The sequence below is a fragment of the Bos indicus x Bos taurus genome, chromosome 16 (genome assembly GCF_003369695.1).
Source record: "Bos indicus x Bos taurus breed Angus x Brahman F1 hybrid chromosome 16, Bos_hybrid_MaternalHap_v2.0, whole genome shotgun sequence".
NCBI lineage: Eukaryota > Metazoa > Chordata > Mammalia > Artiodactyla > Bovidae > Bos > Bos indicus x Bos taurus.
In genome coordinates this window covers 33,311,079-33,331,432 of record NC_040091.1, presented here as the reverse complement: position 1 = coordinate 33,331,432, position 20,354 = coordinate 33,311,079, and the positions used below count along the sequence as shown (strand labels likewise).

The following is a 20,354-nucleotide window of genomic DNA, read 5'->3' as shown; positions in this document are numbered from 1 at the left end:
AAAAACTTCTTTTTCAAATGAAATTCATAAACTTTCCACCTGCTTTTTTATGTCTATCCAGAATCCAGCAAAAATACTGAAGTTTCTAAGAATAACTTTTAAAAGAGGAGAAGCAATATGGGAGCCAGGTGGGAGGTACAAATTATCGGGTGTAAGATGAGCTCAAGGATGGGGGAGACAGCCAGTATTTTGGAATAACTATAAAAAGTAAGCTTTAAAACTGCATAAAAAATGAAAAAAATAATATAAGGAAGGAGAGAAGGAAAATATAAAATAGATAGGTCATAGCATAAAATAAAAATATGATTAGTAAGTCTTCAAATAACTAAAGGTTATCTCTACCAATGGAAAGTATATCATACATGGTGTGCTATGAAGCAAAGCTTAAGTTAATCTCCGAATGAAAAATGAGACATGATGACTACTGGTGAAAGGGACTGTGAATGGGAGTTAAAGCCAGGACCTCTAACCTATTATTTGTCGAAGAAGTTCTCTCAATACCTTTGCTTTCTTAATCTTTGCTTCCAAACTATAGCAGCAATATATTTTATCTGAAGAAAAATCCCTATAATCTAACTAGCTTTTGTAGAGGAAACTTCAAGTAAAAATGTTTTTAACTTTCCCCAGTGCCTACTTATTTCATAGAATTTTAGAATAAAATGACTTTGGACATGAGCTAGTTTAAATTCTTCAATCTATACATAAAAATTGGGCCCAGAAAGGTCCTGTGACTTGCTTAAATCAAAGTTTAAGCCAGATCTACTGACACTCAGAATGCAAAACTCATTCCAAGTGCTTTAAAATTAGATAAATATTTTATTTTAAAAAATTTCAAGTTAGACTAATTAAAAAAAAAAGACATCCTAGAATTCTCATAGAATGATTGTTTTATGATTTTTACAGGGCTGAAAAAATTTTTACTTTCTTCTTGAATTTTACCCTGCTTAGATAAAATTATTTAGAGAATCAAATGTAACTATTAACTAGTAGTAACAAATGTAACTATCTCAAATATTTAGAGAATATAAATGTAACTTTATATTATTAGGCTCATTTGATATACTGGTACTAATAAGGCATTTCAGATAAATGCTTAAATTGAAAATCTGTGTTGAAGGTATCTAAAATGCCAATCTCTAAGAAGCTTCTTGGGTTGATGAAGTGCTGGACAGCACATATAGTAATATGAGAAAAAGTAAGATGGGCTTATTTTGTAGCTAACCTGAAAATTATTCTAGTTATGTTAGTTAGAAGTCTGCTCATTTTAGCTATAAAATTATACAACACTCCCTCTTGTGGAAGTAATAAACTACTACATTCATCAAGAAAATATACTATTCATGATGTCTAAATACTTTAAAAGGGGAAAAAGAGTTATTAGGATCATTTATCTGTGAGTGCTTTGATTTCTTTTACTCTTAATCAAAACTTTGCTGACATCAAAACACATCATTATCTACAGATGTAACAAATAAATTTCAGAAGACAAACACTACATTTTTATACCTAGATAAAAAATGGCAACCCACTCCAGTATTCTTGCCTGGAGAATCCCAGGGACAGGGAAGCCTGGTGGGCTGCCATCTATGGGGTCACAGAGAGTCGGACACGACTGAAGTGACTTAGCAAAAATACTTTTGTGGGAAATTAAGCCACAAACATGTTTAATATGTCTGAGCATGTAACAATAAGATCATGGTGTTCTGTATTGGTCTTTGACTTGGGAAGAAATAACTCAACCCATGCATGTCCAAGAGTTAACATCATCATCTATAAATTTTGAGGATTAGAATCAAAATGGGAAAGCAAAAAGTCTAAAAAAATTTTAAGGACATTAACATGATTTTTGAAAATTTTAGAATGTATACTTAAAACATAATGAAAACCAACTGCCTTACTTTGATAATTCAGGGTGAAAGTGAAAATCAGTCACACAGTTGTGTTCGACTATTTGCAATCCCATGGACTGTAGCCTGCCCAACTCCTCTGTCCATGAAATTCTCCAGTCAAGAATACTGGAGTGGGTTGCCATTTCCTTCTCCAGTGGATCTTCCTGATTGAGGGATCAATACAGGTCTCCTGTACTGCAGGCAGATTCTTTACCTACTGAGCCATTGGGGAAGCCTTACTTTGGTAATTCAGGGTACTTAGTTTTAAATATATCTTATTAAATATATTAAATAAATCTGGATATTCAATATAACTTCATATTGAAGGATCATTGAAAAAAATTTTGAAGGGTTGGTGAGGGCGGGGGGTGGACTAAACTCCTAAAAGCATATTACATCAGAATTAAAGAAGCATAGAAGAAATCTTACTCTTAATTTTGCCAAATACAAGATTTCCATTCTATTTTTATCATAGTCATTTCTTGGAAAAGCTTTTTCGTAACATAGGCTAAAATATATAATTTGAAGCTTTACAGAATTATTTTTATGTATTATAGTTTGGATAATTTCACAGGTTCCAGGGTCAGGCATTTTTAAGATTTTTAAAAGTTTATAGTGTGCTTAGCAACGCTGACAAGGATGGTTTCACATTCTTTTAACTATTTCAAAAGCTAAGAATTTTTATTTCCTTTCTCCATTTAAGATTTATAATTATATTAAGTAGAAATGTTGTAATTACTATTTACCACATGTAACTATTTTAGTATGTTACCACTGACTGAAAGATCCAGGTCATTGTCCTAGATAGGATATAAAACTGGAAAATAGGCATCTTAAAAGAATCTGAATATATAATCCTGGACCACAATGTGGCTTTAGGCTCAAAAGGTGGGCAAGAGAACATGAACTTGGTAGAACATCATAATTAAAAGATTATAGTGAATAATACCAAAATATTTATATTGTATATTGGTTGTATATATACTCCTGATAATAATGCAATAGCCTAGCTGTCCTCTGGAAGTCTGCATGTAAGTGGAGTCTGTTTCTCAGAGCTGGACTGATTGTGGGAGGAAAAGCAATAGGCTGGGAATTAAATGCCTTGGATTCACAACCTGTTCTTGATATATCTATGTGACCAGGCAGGTTATTCCAAATCTTGGCTTTAGTTCTCTAAACTGAATAACCCTTCGAACTATTAAATTCAATGATGTTAATTATTTAATATACTGCTAGTAAGTTTGAAGAAGGCCAAAGTCACATACCTCAATCTGCCCTAGGAAATTTCATTAAGTAATTCAAGGTAGTTTTTGGACACAGAAAGATGCATGTTTATCAAGTTCTGTACTCAAAGAAGAAGAAAACAAAATACAGGCTAAAATATAGAATTTGAAGACATATTTAAAGACATCATACACATATATATAAGGACATATATATATTTTATATATATATATATATAGCATCTTATAGCTGTTTCTTAGACTTGCTAGAAATAGTCATATTTGGTTTGCATCTCAATAAGTCCCTCTGTTAAACATTGAGAATAAAATCAGATTACTCATGTGTTAAGAGCTAGACAACTAATACAGAAGGAAGAGTTATCACGAGTTTCATGCTACATGGTAATGTACAACGTATGTTAAGACAGAAGAGCACTTAAACGTTTTCATGTACTTAAATAGACTTGCGGTGAGGAAACAAGCACTGTGGCAGAAGAAACCGAATCAGAGTGCACACGGCAGAATGCAGCACAAAGGCAATGTGAACCGAAGCAGCAGAGCCACGAGAACACCAGGTAACAACAGGGGGTAAGCTAAGTCAAGTGACAGTAGTTTTAAATACTTGGCAACACACCTATTAGCCACCAACCAAAGTCTGAAGTGTAGAAACAAGGAGAACAGGGGTAATAATCGAAATGTCACCTATTCTTTCGGAATCTAGACTCTATGTTATCTATCCTCAGCTACACCCATGATGATTACCATCGCCTCACCCACAGCCCAGGAGACGGGAATGTGAATGGAGTGGAGGAGAGCAGCAGTGAAGAGAAGAGAGGAGGAACAGAAAATGAAAAAAATAACACATGCAAAGTACCACTGGTTTGGGGTTTTGTAGGCTGAATTGTGACAGGAGTAAAAATTTAAAAGAAAAGACTGCATACCAACTTTCCCTTTACTCTTCACTCAAGATTTAGGGCTCACTTAGGTAACCAACAAAAATAAATCTTTAAGTCCTTTAACAGCTGGTTTCCCCTCAACTGTCCTTTTTCAGCCACACCCACATGAGGCTGATTATGAAGTAATAAGACCATGTTTACAGGATACACAGAAATATCTGTCTTGCTACTCTTTGGTCACACATGTATTCTCACTGGCTACAGCTCTGAAAATAAAGTATATACACAGACAAATATGCCAGAGGCAGTTAATTCTGGTGGGAACAAAGTAGCTCTTGTCATTATCACAATCAGTGACAGCTAATTACTACAGTTAAATGATATGATGGCACATTATGAGGTAATGCCCATAACCAGTTAAATTTCTATAGCCCAATTTTGCCCATGTGCTTAGTGACTGTCTCACGAATCCATCTTCTTCCACTGAAATAAATTAAAGGATTAGTTTCTGCCCACCCCAATCATAAATCGATTTAACTTAATAAAAATTAGACATTTCAAAATAAACAGGAAAAGAGTAAAACTCATTTTTCATTTAGTTCTGAAAGGAGTAACAAAGAGTATACTACTGTTCTTCAGATTCACAAGAACTTAGAATTATGTTAGGATATTTAAAAGTTGAACATGTTTTCAGAAACACAATATTCATTTTTATTATATAGACCAGATAATAATTCCTAATCTAATTCTGACAAACAAACCCAGATATCGCACCAACTAGACAATTAAAATTCCCAAATTGGTTCAATATACTTCAAATTTTGAATTCACTATTTTGTACCGGGACTTTAACTGGAAGTGTATATAACTTCTGACTTTTCCTCCTAGTGGCTCAGATGGTAAAGAATCTGCCTGTAATGCAGGAGACCTGGGTTTGATCCCTGGGTCAGAAAATCCCCTGGAGAAGGGAATGGCAACCCACTCCAGTATTCTTGCCTGGAGAATTCTATGGACAGAGGAGCCTGGCAGGCTACAGTCCGTGGGATCACAGAGAGTTAGACACAACTGAGCAACTGACACTTCACTTTCAAGCTAACTAAAGTCACTTTTTAAGGAACAAAACTCTCTATAGTATAATCTTTCTGCTGAAAAATTTGGGAATCAACACTAACAGTTTTTCAAAGAAGAAGTCCCAAAACATAAAAGAAATACACTAATACTATAAAAAGTCTGGATCCAATTTACCTGAAGGAGAGCCATGTGCTGAGGTCATACTTTTGACCTTGGAGTCGGATAGTCGAGAGATACTGTTAGCTCTAATTCTAGGAGAAAATTTATCTGAAGGTACTAATCTGGCTCCACTTCTAATGATGGCTTCTGCGGTCCGTGAAGAGGCACTACTTCTAGAGATCGTCGCTTCAGAGTCACTGCGAGCCGATAATGAGCCAAGCCTTGTTCTACGAGGCTGAGCCAACAAGTCAATCCTAGAAATGTTACGCCTTCCTGTGGGAGGTTTGGATGTTGAACTTGTTGTGGACACTTCAGAAGCAACAGATGCTTTGTCAGCATCAGCAAGTTCACTGTCTGAAGCTTCACCAAGTCGGGCTCTACGCAAGAGGGAAGTCCTGGTAGGTCGTGGCCTTGGCAGAGTGGTGGATTTACTGGATGAACCAGGTGCTCCAGGAGAAGTCTTGGATTTAGTTACTTTACTTCCTTCCAGTTTGGAATGTGCATGCTCATCAGTTGAGGTAAATGGAGTCCTTCCATGAGATTTACAAGAGTAAGTTTCCTGGTCAGATGACATAACATCAGAGATGGCCGAGTGAGGTACACTAGAGGTCTGGTCATCATCTGTTAAATCTACTGAAGGCTGCCTTATTCTTCCACTGGACTGCACAAATTTACGACCCTCTGCCCGAGAACCTATATCTGCGGAACGACTTTTTGTTTTTTTTTCAATTTTCTCCCTAGCACCCGAAGATGATGATTTTGCAACATCTTTGGAAGGAGAACCTGTGGAACACCTATCTTTATAGAGACTAGTGAAACTCTTTCGCTTTTGGGTTGACTTTCTTTCAGTCTCTCCAGTAACCAGACTGATGGTACTAGCTGTGTCCACATCAGATTCGGGTGAAATGGAGTTGTCTCTGTTATAACTGGGAGTATCTGGGCCTTCGTCAGTTTTAGTATCTTCACGCAGTTTAGCTTCTAGAAAAGCCATTACTGCTTCTGTGTCTTTTAGAATAAGGGTTGTGTCCATACTAGAATCAGTATCCATGGAATCACTTCTTTCTCTTATTCTGCTGGCTGTTGTTAATGCTAAGGAAGGGGGTGTTGATGAAGGCTGTTTATTTATATGGGGGATAAGTTCTATGGGTATGTTGGGGCTAGGTTTTTCTATAGTGAAGCTTCCTTGTCGCACTAATGACTTGGAAGATTCCTTCTTGTCTCCTCCCTTTGAAGTCTGACTTTTCAGAATTTCCTCAGCTTTTCTTCTCTTACCCTCGTTTTGTACTGCTCTTTCTCCTTTGCCTGCAGAAAGTCCTGGAATTTTTTCTTGAGGCTGTGACTCCTGCTTAAAAGACTCCTCCCTACATCTATCTATCTGACCTGCAATGTTTTTTGAAGAAGATAATTTAGTAGGTGTCCACTGTGCCTGTTCCTTTTGTTCTTGTTGCTGGATTTTAGCTAATGTTTGCTTTACCAAAGAAGTTTCCTTATCAGTTTCACTTTTCTCCTTTCCAGAGTAAGAGCTGCCTAAGTGAAGCAGGGTTTTGCTATCTCCACCATTTTTAAGAGTCTCACCATTTACCGCCCTGTTTATTTTACTCAAGGCTCTGTCAGTGTCTTGCTTATCTTTCTGGTATACCTGGGCAGGTGCTTCTTTCTCCTGAAGCTCCGTGTCTTGCTTTTCTCCTATCTCTGACCTCTGTGCTAAAACCTTTGCTCTGGAGCTCTCAAGAGACTTTTCTTCACTTGGAAGCTGGGGAAGGGTTCGTCTCCTTCTCTCTCCCTGACTAGCCAAGGAAGCTGCTGAGCCAGTACTTCTCAGTGAAATGCCAGATTCACTGATATCTGTATCTATAAAAGAAAACAACAAATAAGGAACTTACTAGGGCAAGAAAGTGAAAATAAAACAAATGTCATATTACCTTAGATTTTGAAGTTAAGAAATGGCTTAAGTATAAAGTAAAATTTTGAAGAAATAAGCCAACATTGTGGCAGTATAATTTAAAAAGAAAATGCAACACTGAGATGCACAAATAGGTACATTACTAACAGGAGTCAAGAGAGCAAATTTTATGAGATGAAAATTAGGGTCATCTTATCTTAAACCTATGGGGTCGCAAAGAGTCGGACACAACTGAGCGACTGATCTTATCTGATCTGATCTGATGGGAGAGAAGTTCACATTCTTGCTTTTGTGACTTGTCCCATCTGTGAAATTTCACTCACAAAAAATGGACTCTGCATAATATATATAGAATTGTAAAAATAATCTCTAATAAACAGTTTATTTGCTATACTTTGAATTACATAGTAAAGAATAATAATGTACCTAATTTTTAATAGCATCATTATCTACTGAAAGAATGACAAGTCTGGATTTTCTAAGTAAAACAGAAAAAGTAGAACTTTAACAATGTTTTCTAAAAGAAAAAATTCAAAGCTAATTAAAAGATTTTTAACAATTATAAGAACGGAAAAAGGTGACAGGACTTGTCATAATTTCACAAACTGAGTTATTTTTAAATTATGATCTTCTGGTATATTAAAGCCTCAAACTGAGAAGTTGATGGGAAAATATATAACTTCAACATTTCCATGTGAGAGACTTTGAGAATATTACTTAAGGAGGACTTTCCTGACTGCTAATAAATGAAATGTATTTCTGAGAAAAGGGATCTTTTTAGGGAAATATAAATTAACATATAAAGCATTTAAATCTTTTGGGTATAAGTGGAAAAAAGATACTAGATATAGCTTCTGTGGTCATCCCTTTATAATTTTAAAATTTTAGCATCTAAATTTCAAAGCAATACTATGGCTATAATGTAGGAAAATACTGAATAACTTACTAATGTAACTTTAATTTAGCAAATGATCATGTTATTTGGTTATGTCTTATCTCTGCAGTATTACTTGAAGCACTAAACTTATTTAGTTACAGCTATTTTATCTTTTTGTACTTTCCTAGCATTCTCACACTGTCCTGGCTCCTAACACACACTCAATGAATATATGACAAGAACATTTTAGGATATAAGTAGATTTACCAGTTTATCTAAGTAAGCTCATTTAGAATATGATGAAACAGGAACAAAATAATGAAGGCCAAGTATTATTAATTTTTATAACAAGGGTAGAATTTTGCATTCCACAGCTAATAATACTTTGATAATGATTCTTTATAAATTTCTCTAGCCTGACTTGCTTTTTTGTTCCTCAAACAGTAATCAGTTTATGTGAACCAATCTGAAAATTATGCTGTCTTTCCAAAGATTTTTGGTAATATTAAAAATTACTTCTAATTTTTATGATAAATTATACAGCTTTTCTAGTACACTGCTGTGTACCTTGCTCAAATATTTGCTGACTAATTAATGTTTACAAAATTCCTAAAAAGATTTTTGGTTGCCACAATAAACACAAAATAAATTTCTATTTCAACTTCTAGCGATAACACAGCTAAGAAAATAGATAAAAAGCTACATACAAATTCTCCTGAGGGTTTTATTTTTAATGAAGAATGTAATGAACTGAATCTAATAATAAAATCATAAGAGGCATAATTTGTTTTTTTAAAGAAACTTTATATTTCAGTTCACAGAAATATAGTAAAAAGGTAGTAATAAAAATCATATTACACATTTGCAAAAGATGTATGTAATAAATTAAGTTGTACTAAGTAAATTTTCTTCATAGAACATATGGAAAAAAGTGGTATTTAAATATTTGATGTGTTAGTAAATGCAACAGTTTGGAACTGTATTAGGCTTATTTTTAAATTTTCACATGTATATATGTTATATACATATAGTCATATGTAAGTTTTTGTGAGTACACACACACACACACACACACACATATGCTTCATCTACAAATTACCTCTATTTTCAGTTAGGGTTATTAATGATATCTGCAGTTTTAGTGAAAATAAAATCTATATATAGTAGCTTGAGAGTATGTGAATATATTTATTTAGGTTTAATTCACTTCTCACTACACAGACTTAGCTTATAATATTTTAAAAACTGATGTATGGCTCACAAAAAAAAAAAAGGAAAGAAAATACCATGCTCTAAAGGAACAGGTACAGACAACTCCATTATTCTTTCTTCTTGATCATGCCTCGTATGATTGGCAGCCAAACTAGCCCATTGTGAAACCCAACGCTTGTTTCCAGACGAAGATGTACCTTCCTAAAGGAGAGAAATAAAAGAACGAAATGATCTAGTCTGTCAAGCCTGTTCTCATGTTCAGAGAATTTCATTTATTCATTAAATTCCCTTTAACATATCATATAAAGCAATATTTAAACCTCACATTGATATATTACCATTTGTTATATTTCCTTATATATAAAGATTTTCTAGGGCATGCATCTCTTTTAACTACAAGATTATTACTGTGAATGTAGTAAAATTTTCTGTACTTATTAAGCACTAACAATGGTACTAAAATAAACTCTTAGAGCTTAAAATTTACTGCTGCTAAATAAAAGGTGTACTACAATAGCTTCATGGCTACCACAGCAAAGTTAGTTCTACTCCAGTCTATAGAACAGAGAGTCTAAGACCTATTTCTAAGTTGTTCTTCAGTCCTTTAAATGTTTCCATGAATCAGACTGGTTCCACACTCTCAGGGCATATTCAAATCTGCCAGGTCATGTCTTCAGGGATTTCAAATACAAGCCCAAAGCTTTAGGTTTCTTTCTACAATACGTATTTCCAGAAGAAGCTAAAAATCACTCAAATCTTTAAGAATTTTTGTATAACCAGTCTGAACATAGACCTCTCCCATCTAGATGTGTCTTTAAGGCAAATGATTAGTGTGAAACAGAATTTAATTCATGATATGGTTCCATATATATGGATTATATATTGATAATTCTTAGGCCCAGGTCAGTCTATGTATTTAAGATGGAAGATCTAGGTGTATAGAAAAAAATGTTTCCTCACTAGAAATTTAAGTCAATGCTCAGTACTGAATCTGTAATGATAACTAAGAATTGAAAGGTCTGATCAAATTTTATTCTGAATTATCTCAGAAAGCATTTTATTAAAAGTGTCAAATGACAGTTGAAAAACTGATAAATTCATAAGACTATATACTGTATGATTTCAAAAATAATGGATTGAAATAGTAAGTTGCATACAAGTGACATACATACAATAAAGCCTAAAGTTACCAAAGCCTGCTGAACCTTTGAATTCCCGCCAAGATTTTGTGGGAGTTGTTCACAATTCTTAGACTGAATGAGGTACCAGAGACATTCACATCATTCTAGGAATACCCACAACAGAATGGGTTTCAAAGACACACATTTATGTAGATCCATTCTGTGAAGACTGTTCTAATGGCTAGTTTAGGTGGTTCCTTCAAAGGCAGGTACATACTTGGGCTATATATAAATTTACTTGGCATGGGCTGAGGGGATAACGAGGAGAAGAAGGAGTCCAACAAGTTCACAGTCACCAGCACCCTTTTGAAATTAATCAGAATACCAAAACACTGCTTTGAATAAGTATCACTTGCTTTCAATAAGTAAATTAAGCATCTTGAAAAACATCAAAATAAAATTGTTTTGACAGTTTTCAGGAAATAGCAGACCATAAAGGGAAAAATTCTATATTAATAAGCAAATATATATCTGAATTTAGTTGACTACAAAGAATACATTTCACACAAATACTTCATTTATATTTTATTTATACCTTAGGATTTAATTTATATTTAATATATATTTACTATTTGTATATTTTAAATTAACTCATTTTTAGAAAGGTAACATGATGAATAAGAGAAAGGGTTAACACATCAAAGCTCTTTAAGGTTCAAATTCTGGCCTCACAAGGTATGAGTTTTAAGACCCTGACCAAGTTAATTTCTACAAACTTCAGTTTCATTATTTGTAAAATGGTATGCAGAAAGCTTCCAATGAATGTTAGATCTTGTCAGTTGAATAAATTATAATACTTCTCAGTCATATTTTTTTACATTTCTTCCAATATATTAGTGTACAATGAAATTCTAATAACATTTGTAGTAAAGGGATAAACATTTGTTGACTGCAGAAATCTAAGACAATTACTCTGCTGGGTACTTTCTATCCTTCATATCCTTCCCTATAAATGGGTTTTAGAAAAATACCACTTGCATAGATAAGAAAACTGAAGATGAGAAGAGAGGAAATGACTGATTTAAAGGTTCCCTGTTAGACACGGCAGTTCTAGGATCTGTACTCAGGTGTTAGAGGCTCTACTATGCTGCACTGACTCCGTGACTATCAACCAAGCCACCCTTTCTAGTTGCATCCTGGGATGCACTACAAGGGCACTTATTTAGGTTTGTAAGTTGTATGTATCAGGCACAACCTTGCATGATAGATCTTTCCATTCCAAATACATGACCTTCTAGTAAGTATATGTAGTGTGTGTATACATATATATACACACACTTTATCTCAATGTCAGAGATAGTGAGCATATAGCTCATTAACTGCTAACTGAAATTTAACATTCTCACTGACTGACAAAAAAAATATTATGGTGTTTTACAAGAGGATATATTAACTGCTTAAAATAATATACAGCTGACCCTTGGAAAAAAGTGAGGGCCGAGGGGGAATAAGAGCTCCAACTCACTGTGAAGTCAAAACTCCATGTATAATTTTTCAGGTGGCCCTCTGTATCCATGGTTCCCAATCCTTGGAGTCAACCATGGATCATGTACTACTGTAGTATGTATTTAGTGAAAAAACAAATCTGTGTGACAGTGGAACTGCGCAGTTCAAACCCGTGTGGTTCAGGGGTCAACTGTAATTAACAAATGATAAAAATTTATATTTTGTGCATGTAAAAAATGTGAGGAAGATGTGTATACCTCTGAGTTGTGAAATCCAGGTGTACTCAGTGGTTTTCTTTCTTCCATTACTACTGCAGCAGAACTGAGAGCCCAATCTTTTACCAGATCTTTATGTTTTTCATTGATAATAGGCCTATTATAATCTTGATTGTCATCTACTCCAAATACCTAGGAGGAGAAAATTATTTTATAAATGAGATTCTGAGTAGCAGATTAATATGTGAGCATTATCAGTAACTTCAGAGGCAAAAAATAGTATTTTAAGTTAATTTTATAGGTAAGTTCAATAATGACAGAAACTTGTTTAATGATAGGGTAACATCCAATAGGAGTAACAGCTGGAGATGAAAACAGGGCAGTGGTAGCTCATGTAAATGTAACTAACCTTTTTAAACATTTAGCAAATGTACCATTTAATAATAAATAAGAGATATTCAGGATATTACATTTGCTTTGTTAAAAGATGTTAGTAATGTTAAGCATTTTAAGATGCCAAGTGTTAGGACTGAGTACCACACCACTTTAGCTTGTCTCTGCTTTTGAGAAGCATGCTGGAAGCTTAAAGCTTATGGTCGATTTTATCTGTTCCTTCCCTAACAAGTGCTTAATATTTACATACATGAATTAAATTTATACATATAATTTTCTCAGGTACTAAATAACAGATTTTACTGTATGATCTTTGTATAAAATATACTATAATTCTTAAACTTTGTGTACAGTAGAACATAATTTTTAAACTTAAAGGCCTTTGTTTGAAATGCAGATTCCTGAGTCTGTTCACACAGGTTAGCATTTTCAATAAGAAGGCTGTCTGTAGTCAACACTTCTGAAATATTCTAAACACAGAGACCAACAATCAATCATGTACCTTTAAGGGCAGTTACCTGAGTCTTACTCATTTATTGGCATAACTAAGGCTTTGAATTGACTGGGAAAAGTTTATAATTATATGAACTTTAACACCATTTTACTCTTAAGTCTACTTGGTTGCCAATGGTTATTATTTATAGGTATTAGTTGTGGTTCTAATTATTAAAATGAAGAATGGTAACATGTGCTTGAATTAGCACTTTGTAGAAGAGAGCTTTAGAATAAAATCAAAGAGCCTTCATTTTCTACAAAAATGGAAAAAAATCTTTAAGTTAAACTATTTTCTAGAAAACTTTTTAATGATATGCTACTTTTTAATTGTAGCTGATAAATTCTGAAGTCTACATTTAGTAAAGCAAATACCAAATTTGCAAAATTCACTGAACTTGGAAATGTTACCACTAGATGTCATTACTTAATATTTAATTCAAATGTAACTGTACAGTTCTCAAGAATTATAATATTCTGTTGAACCACTCAATATTCAAATATTCTTTGCTTTAAGAGAAAACTGGGTATTATTCTTTGACTATTAAATCAAATATGAATTTTTTTTAGTATACAGAAGGGAAAAAACAAACCCATTTCATTTTGCCAAACAGCAGAATTAGCAAGTTTAACAAGAATAGCAGTAAAACATACTAAAAGATCTTTCCATGTGCTCTGCCTTCAACTCCACTTGTAAAGAAGAAACCAGACCTACTAAGTTATGCATGACTACCTTAAAATTTTAAAATTATCTCTAACTCAAGTCACTGAATTCCACATTTACTGAAGCTTATTTCCTTATTTGCATAATCACACAAAAAAATTACAACCCAAGTTTTTGAGAAAAAGATAAAAATAATCACATGTGATTACTTGTATGTTGTATCTCTCTGGCACATTAATATAAAATTTACCTTCAGTTAATTTCTGATTTGATGATATTTAATTCTAATCCATACTTGAAATGGACTTCCAAAACTTTGATTTCCTTAAATATCTAAGCATCAGCAGTTCCGAATCTATTAAATCTCTTCAAATTGCTTCTGACGCTATTTTGAAATAATAATGAAAGACACAGACAGAGAAAACTAATGTTTTTAGGGAGGGGGACTGAAGCTGTATAGAAAGTGTAGTCACATGACTTCCTACAGATTCCTCTTAAAACATCAGAGATATTAACAGCTAAACATATATCTGTCAGACAAGTAGCAATTGATTGATATTTTCCAAACAAGTAATACGGCCTGAAGTAGTGCTTGCTGTATGAGCAAGGAAGCCTTCAAAGTTCATACCTATATTTTTGATAGTTTTGAAAAATTAATGATACTAGTAACTAGTTCAGCTTGAAATCTAAATTGTCATTTTCATGTCTCAGTATAAAAAATCTACAACTTTCATGTGAAAACACAGAAGACAGAAAGGGCTATACTGTGTACGTTAAAGCTATAGTACTTTTCACATCTAAAAAAGTACATACAATCTGACACGCATACAATAACTTAAACACAACTTGAAGGCTCCTCAAAGCAGAGACCAAGCTTGCTAGATTTTCTCATCTTTTCATTCTAGATTTTGTCCCCAGGTGATCGTCACTGAAATCACTAACTGCAAACAGTTACTCAACCTATCTGTACTTTCTCCTCCTAGATGGTTCAGTGATATGACAAACACACTATGCTAACCTAGGCACATGAATCTTTTCTCTTCCCCACTACGCAGGGCTCAATTAAACCCCCAGACCTGATAAAGTACAAAATCAGGGTGCCTCTCATTCAGCTAGAAACTTTTTTAGATTAGAAGTCTAAAGGGAGAAAAAAACAAAGAGCAGATATCTGTCCAACTTTTGTATTTCCTAAGTAGAATCCTCCTCCTAAGTTTGTCAGTTTTTAATTTTTCCAAAGGGCATGGAGAAGGAGCAGGAGTGGTATGGGAACAGAAAACTTCTTTTTCAACTTGTACTCTCTGTGCTCTGTGGTACTGGCAGTTTAAAAATTATTTATTTACCTTAGGGGCTGGGAGTGTTTTCATGTATTCTTCCCTATAATTCCCTTGATCCAGACAGATGCATCTCTATATGAGGGAGTGACTTGTGACTCCTCTAGGAGCCTCTAGGTTTAGGGTAAGAAGACAGAATTAGGGAACATGTTCTCAATCTTTTCCTTTGAATATGTACACGTGATATGTAGCATCTCACTTTGGTATTTCACAGCTATTTTGCATTGGCTACTTTAAATAGTCTTAACAACCTGCTACTGAGGTATGGTAACATTATTTGTAGGTTGTTGGGTTCACCACCATAGGGCATTTAAAAAATAAACAAACAAACTATATATAAGCTCAGTTGCTCAGTTGTGTGCAACTCTTTGCGACCCCTTGGACTGTAGCCCACCAGGTTCCTCTTCCATGGGATTAACCTGGAAAGAATATTGGACTGGGTTGTCACCTCCTACTCATGGAGGTGATGGAATTCCAGTTGAGCTATTTCAAATCCTGAAAGATGATGCTGTGAAAGTGCTGCACTCAATATGCCAGCAAATTTGGAAAACTCAGCAGTGGCCACAGGACTGGAAAAGGTCAGTTTTCATTCCAATCCCAAAGAAAGGCAATGCCAAAGAATGCTCAAACTACCGCACAATTGCACTCATCTCACACGCTAGTAAAGTAATGCTCAAAATTCTCCAAGCCAGGCTTCAGCAATATGTGAACCGTGAACTTCCAGATGTTCAAGCTGGTTTTAGAAAAGGCAGAGGAACCAGAGATCAAATTGCCAACATCCGCTGGATCATGGCAAAAGCAAGAGAGTTCCAGAAAAACATTTGTTTATTGACTATGCCAAAGCCTTTGACTGTGTGGATCACAATAAACTGTGGAAAATTCTGAAAGAAATGGGAATACCAAACCACCTGACCTGCCTCTTGAGAAACCTATATGCAGGTCAAGAAACAACAGTTAGAACTGGACATGGAACAGACTGGTTCCAAATAGGAAAAGGAGTACGTCAAAGCTGTATATTGTCATCCTGCTTATTTAACTTATATGCAGAGTACATCATGAGAAACGCTGGACTGGAAGAAACACAAGCTGGAATCAAGATTGCCGGGAGAAATATCAATAACCTCAGATATGCAGATGACACCACCTTTAGGGCAGAAAGTGAAGAGGAACTCAAAAGCCTCTTGATGAAAGTGAAAGAGGAGAGTGAAAAGGTTGGCTTAAAGCTCAACATTCAGAAAACGAAGATCATGGCATCTGGTCCCATCACTTCATGGGAAATAGATGGGGAAACAGTGTCAGACTTTATTTTTTGGGGCTCCAAAATCACTGCAGATGGTGACTGCAGCCATGAAATTAAAAGACGCTTACTCCTTGGAAGAAAAGTTATGACCAACCTAGACAGCATATTGAAAAGCAGAGACACTACTTGCCAGCAAAGGTCCGTCTAGTCAAGGCTATGGTTTTTCCCGTGGTCATGTATGGATGTGAGAGTTGGACTGTGAAACAGTGGCTTACTTTATTTTTCTGGGCTCCTAAATCACTGCAGATGGTGATTGCAGCCATGAAATTAAAAGACGCTTACTCCTTGGAAGGAAAGTTATGACCAACCTAGACAGCATATTAAAAAGCACAGACATTACTTTGTCAACAAAGGTCCGTCTAGTCAAGGCTATGGTTTTTCCAGTGGTCATGTATGGATGTGAGAGTTGGGACTATAAAGAAAGCCGAGCACTGAAGAATTGATGCTTTTGAACTGTGGTGTTGGAGAAGACTCTTGAGAGTCCCTTGGACTGCAAGGAGATCTAACCAGTCCATCCTAAAGGAGATCAGTCCTGGGTGTTCATTGGAAGGACTGATGTTGAAGCTGAAACTCCAATACTTTGGCCACCTGATGCAAAGAACTGACTCCTTTGAAAGGACCCTGATGCTGGGAAAGATTGAGGGCAGGAGGAGAAGAGGACGACAGAGGATGAGATGGTTGGATGGCATCACTGACTCAATGGACATGGGTTTGGGTGGACTCTGGCAGTTGGTGATGGACAGGGAAGCCTGGCATGCTGTGGTTCATGGAGTCGCAAAGAGTCAAACACGACTGAGTGACTGAACTGAACTCAAAGGCACAATCTGACCTTACAACTTCTTCCTTTTCATCTGTCTGGGTAAATCTCTGTCCTTTCCCAGAACCTATCCTACATCCTTGATTCTTCCTATTCTTTTGGACTCTTACAGCCACCTTCTTTTCCTTTTTCATCACTGTTTAGCATTCTCTATTAGTTCCTCCTTTTGTATACTGAAATCACACTCAGTTCTTATCTAATGCTTCTACAGTTAAAATGTCAGTTTCTCTCCTTTTTATGGCTTAATTTATTGTCCTGCATTCTTTTCTTTCATGCCTAAATCTTGCTGCTCATCAATTACCATCTTATGCTTTCTTTGCCAAACAGATTTTTAAGCATTAAGTGCTTAAGTGGGTATTAATAGAAACTGAAAAGTATTTCTAGATTTCTATTAATCAAAGCAATCCCCCTGAAACTTACACATTTCTTCTGATGCAACCAAGTCTTTTGCAGCTTTCATATTTCTTATTACAAAGAAAAACTTACAAAACACAGGTTTTAAATTACACATTTTAACAAGTTATTTTGGAATCAAGATATAAACAAATTTCAGTACATAAAATATAGGAAAATCTGTTTGTAGAGACCTCATTGCATTTAATCAATCTATAAATTCACTGAAATAAATTAGCTAATACATAGCTAACCACATATAAATAGATAAACATAAAAATCAAGTCAATATTTTTTCTTTCTCATTTATCCATTCAAAAGATAATTACTGAGTGTCTACTACATACCAGGAACTGTTCTAGGCACAAGAAATACAAACGTGATGAATACAAATGAGATCATTCTAGAAAGGATAGAGAGAATAAACTAGCTAGAGGTAAGTTCTATAAAGAAATCACAGTAGTAGTATAAGAGGGTAATGCTGGGGCTATTTTATAGATAGAGTGGTTAAAGAAAGCCTCTGAAAGTAAATTATAAGGAGGTAGGCATGCAAAACTAAACCAAAAAACCACACAGGGAAGAGCTTATTAGACTAGGGCACAGTAAGTGAAAAGCCCCTAAAAACCAGGAAAATAAGTAAGATCTCTTACAATAGTAGAAAAAGGAAAATCGGGGCAAACCTAATAAATTTTAAGCTTTTAACTGAAAAAAATGTGAGGGTTTCCTTATGAAGCTTTGGGGATTAATACAGCAGTAAAGAGTTTCCTGTACCTAAGAAGGACATGGAGTGTTAAAAAGGGGAGAGGAGCATCAACAGAGTGACCAAAACTGAATTCTCCTGATACAAAATTTTTTTTTAAATTGTTCAGTGAAGAGACAGCAGGAAAGAAGATTAACATAAAAGAAAAAAAATCAAGCTGTCAGAATTTACCTGTTAAGAACCACTTAACCACTTTGCTTCAGCCCTTATATTAACTCAGATTATTTCTGGATTGATAGGAATTAGAAAAAAAAATATTAAGTCAAATTCCAAATGCAGCCTCTATTATCAAGGTCCTCTTCTACTACTCAAGGCTCTTATCTGATCTCTTTTCCTTTAGTTCCCAGATACCTGACTGGGTATATGAGTGGACTCTGCACATACCTCCCTCCTCTGTGTTTTAACAGGCTCTCTTTACCTAGATTTTGACTCTGCTTTATCAAGTTCCCTGACTCTGACTCGAACCTAGTCTAGAATCCTGCTGTGAATGTCAGAGAGTTTGGAATATCTTCATTCCAAATTGCTTATACCTGGATCCAAGTTCTCAGCACTGACTTCCTCTGGGATGTCTCACTGCTGTCGATGTTCCTCATTTTGTGTTTCCAGTCCTGTATAGTTCTCCTGGTTCTGGATTCTTCCCTACCACTTGTTGCCTACAGAATAAGCACTGATAGATACGAGACCCCAGGAAGGGAGAGAATATGCTAATAAGAGGCACTGGGGGAATCAAAACTCAGGAAAGAAGTATCTGGTAGAACTGGTCTATGGTATGAAATTTGTGGAGAAGAAAAATACTTTTTTCAAAAGAATCTCAAGACCTCTACAAAGACCAGTATTTTTTTTTCATTTAATATTTGGCTTTCTGTTTTCACTACGTCTTTCTCATTTAGCTTAAAGTCTATGAAGTAGCCCTGACAGTATCCTTCTCTTCCCTTAGCAGTGTTTTGGACGAAGGAGTGGGGAAAAGAAACTGGTACTATGATGGGTTCTCTAGGTTATTATAGGGAAGTCAAAGGAGGGAGGTCTAGGGGAGGCTATCATTGCAGCGGAAGATAATTACCTTTAATCCAGGCAGTTAACAGCACTTTCTTATTATAGCACATCTCCATGTAAGCTTAGATGTAAAACTTAAGAGTTCTTTATGAATAACAGACATGCATTAATATTATAAAAAGTAAATTTGGGGACAGAGCATACAATAAGTTTTATGTACTGACAAACACACAACACAGAAGTATAAACCAAAATGCTGTAATCCCGTAACTTGGAGGTTGGGGCCGAGATATCTCAGTGCCCTTGAATTACATAACAGTACAATGACACAGAAAAAGATAATGGCATAATAGCTTGATCATCTCTTTAAAGAGATCCTACTTTAACAGTATGCAACTTCTCCTGAGTTGCAAGGCAAGTATATGTTCTGCTTATCGTCTCTAGACGCAGAAATACAATGTACTTTGGGGAAAAACTGAAAAGGCATTCTAGTGCTTAGCATATTTAATGTCAGTGTATCATGTGCAACTGCTGCTTACTCACTTTTATTATTCTGTCTTTGATTCCAAGGTGCTACTGTTCTTTTTATTTTCTCTTAGTCCTATGTTTGATCCTCCTTTATTCACTCTTATTCCTTTGTCCACCTATACTGGTGTTGCTAAGAATTTCATACTTTGCCTCTTTTCACTTTTATACACTCTTTCCAGGTGATCTCATCTTTATTTTGCATTCACAGCTACCCTCTTGTAATTCCAGAAATGTTATTTTAGCCCAGATCTCTTACCTAAGATCCAGACATTTATATTTAACTGACTACTGGACATGTCAGTAGCTTTTTAATCACCTTCTCTGCTTCCAGCCTTTCCAAGTTTCAATCCATTCTTTACGCTTATGACAATGATTTGCATGTCATTGCCAGATTTAAAAGTGTTCAATGATTCACAACTACATTCAGCATTAAAACAAAAACAAAAACATTAAAGTCCTTAATACAATATGGAGAGGCCATCAATGTCTAGTCCAATCTCATCTCTCTGAAAGTAACTGCAGTCCTCTGAACAAGGCCTCTACCCTCCTGGGCTTTTGAAAAGATTGCTCCATATTTTTGAAAAACTCTCCTTGACCATGCCTGCTGCTAG

General features: G+C 35.2%; 1 protein-coding gene across 12 annotated transcripts in view; it reads right to left on the bottom strand.

The window, feature by feature from the left end:
- The window catches only part of CEP170 (centrosomal protein 170), a 130,775-nt gene that overhangs the window by 26,070 nt on the left and 84,351 nt on the right, over nucleotides 1-20,354 (bottom strand). For 10 of the 12 annotated variants that reach the window (XM_027564690.1, XM_027564693.1, XM_027564695.1 and 7 more), the window contains 3 exons: nucleotides 12,115-12,264; nucleotides 9,305-9,431; nucleotides 5,254-7,089 (listed from right to left, as the gene is read on the bottom strand). In XM_027564690.1, coding sequence (XP_027420491.1) covers nucleotides 5,254-7,089; nucleotides 9,305-9,431; nucleotides 12,115-12,264 — 2,113 coding nt within the window. The remainder of the gene's footprint in view (nucleotides 1-5,253; nucleotides 7,090-9,304; nucleotides 9,432-12,114; nucleotides 12,265-20,354) is intronic. The other 2 variants (XM_027564696.1, XM_027564702.1) reach the window with 1 other exon arrangement.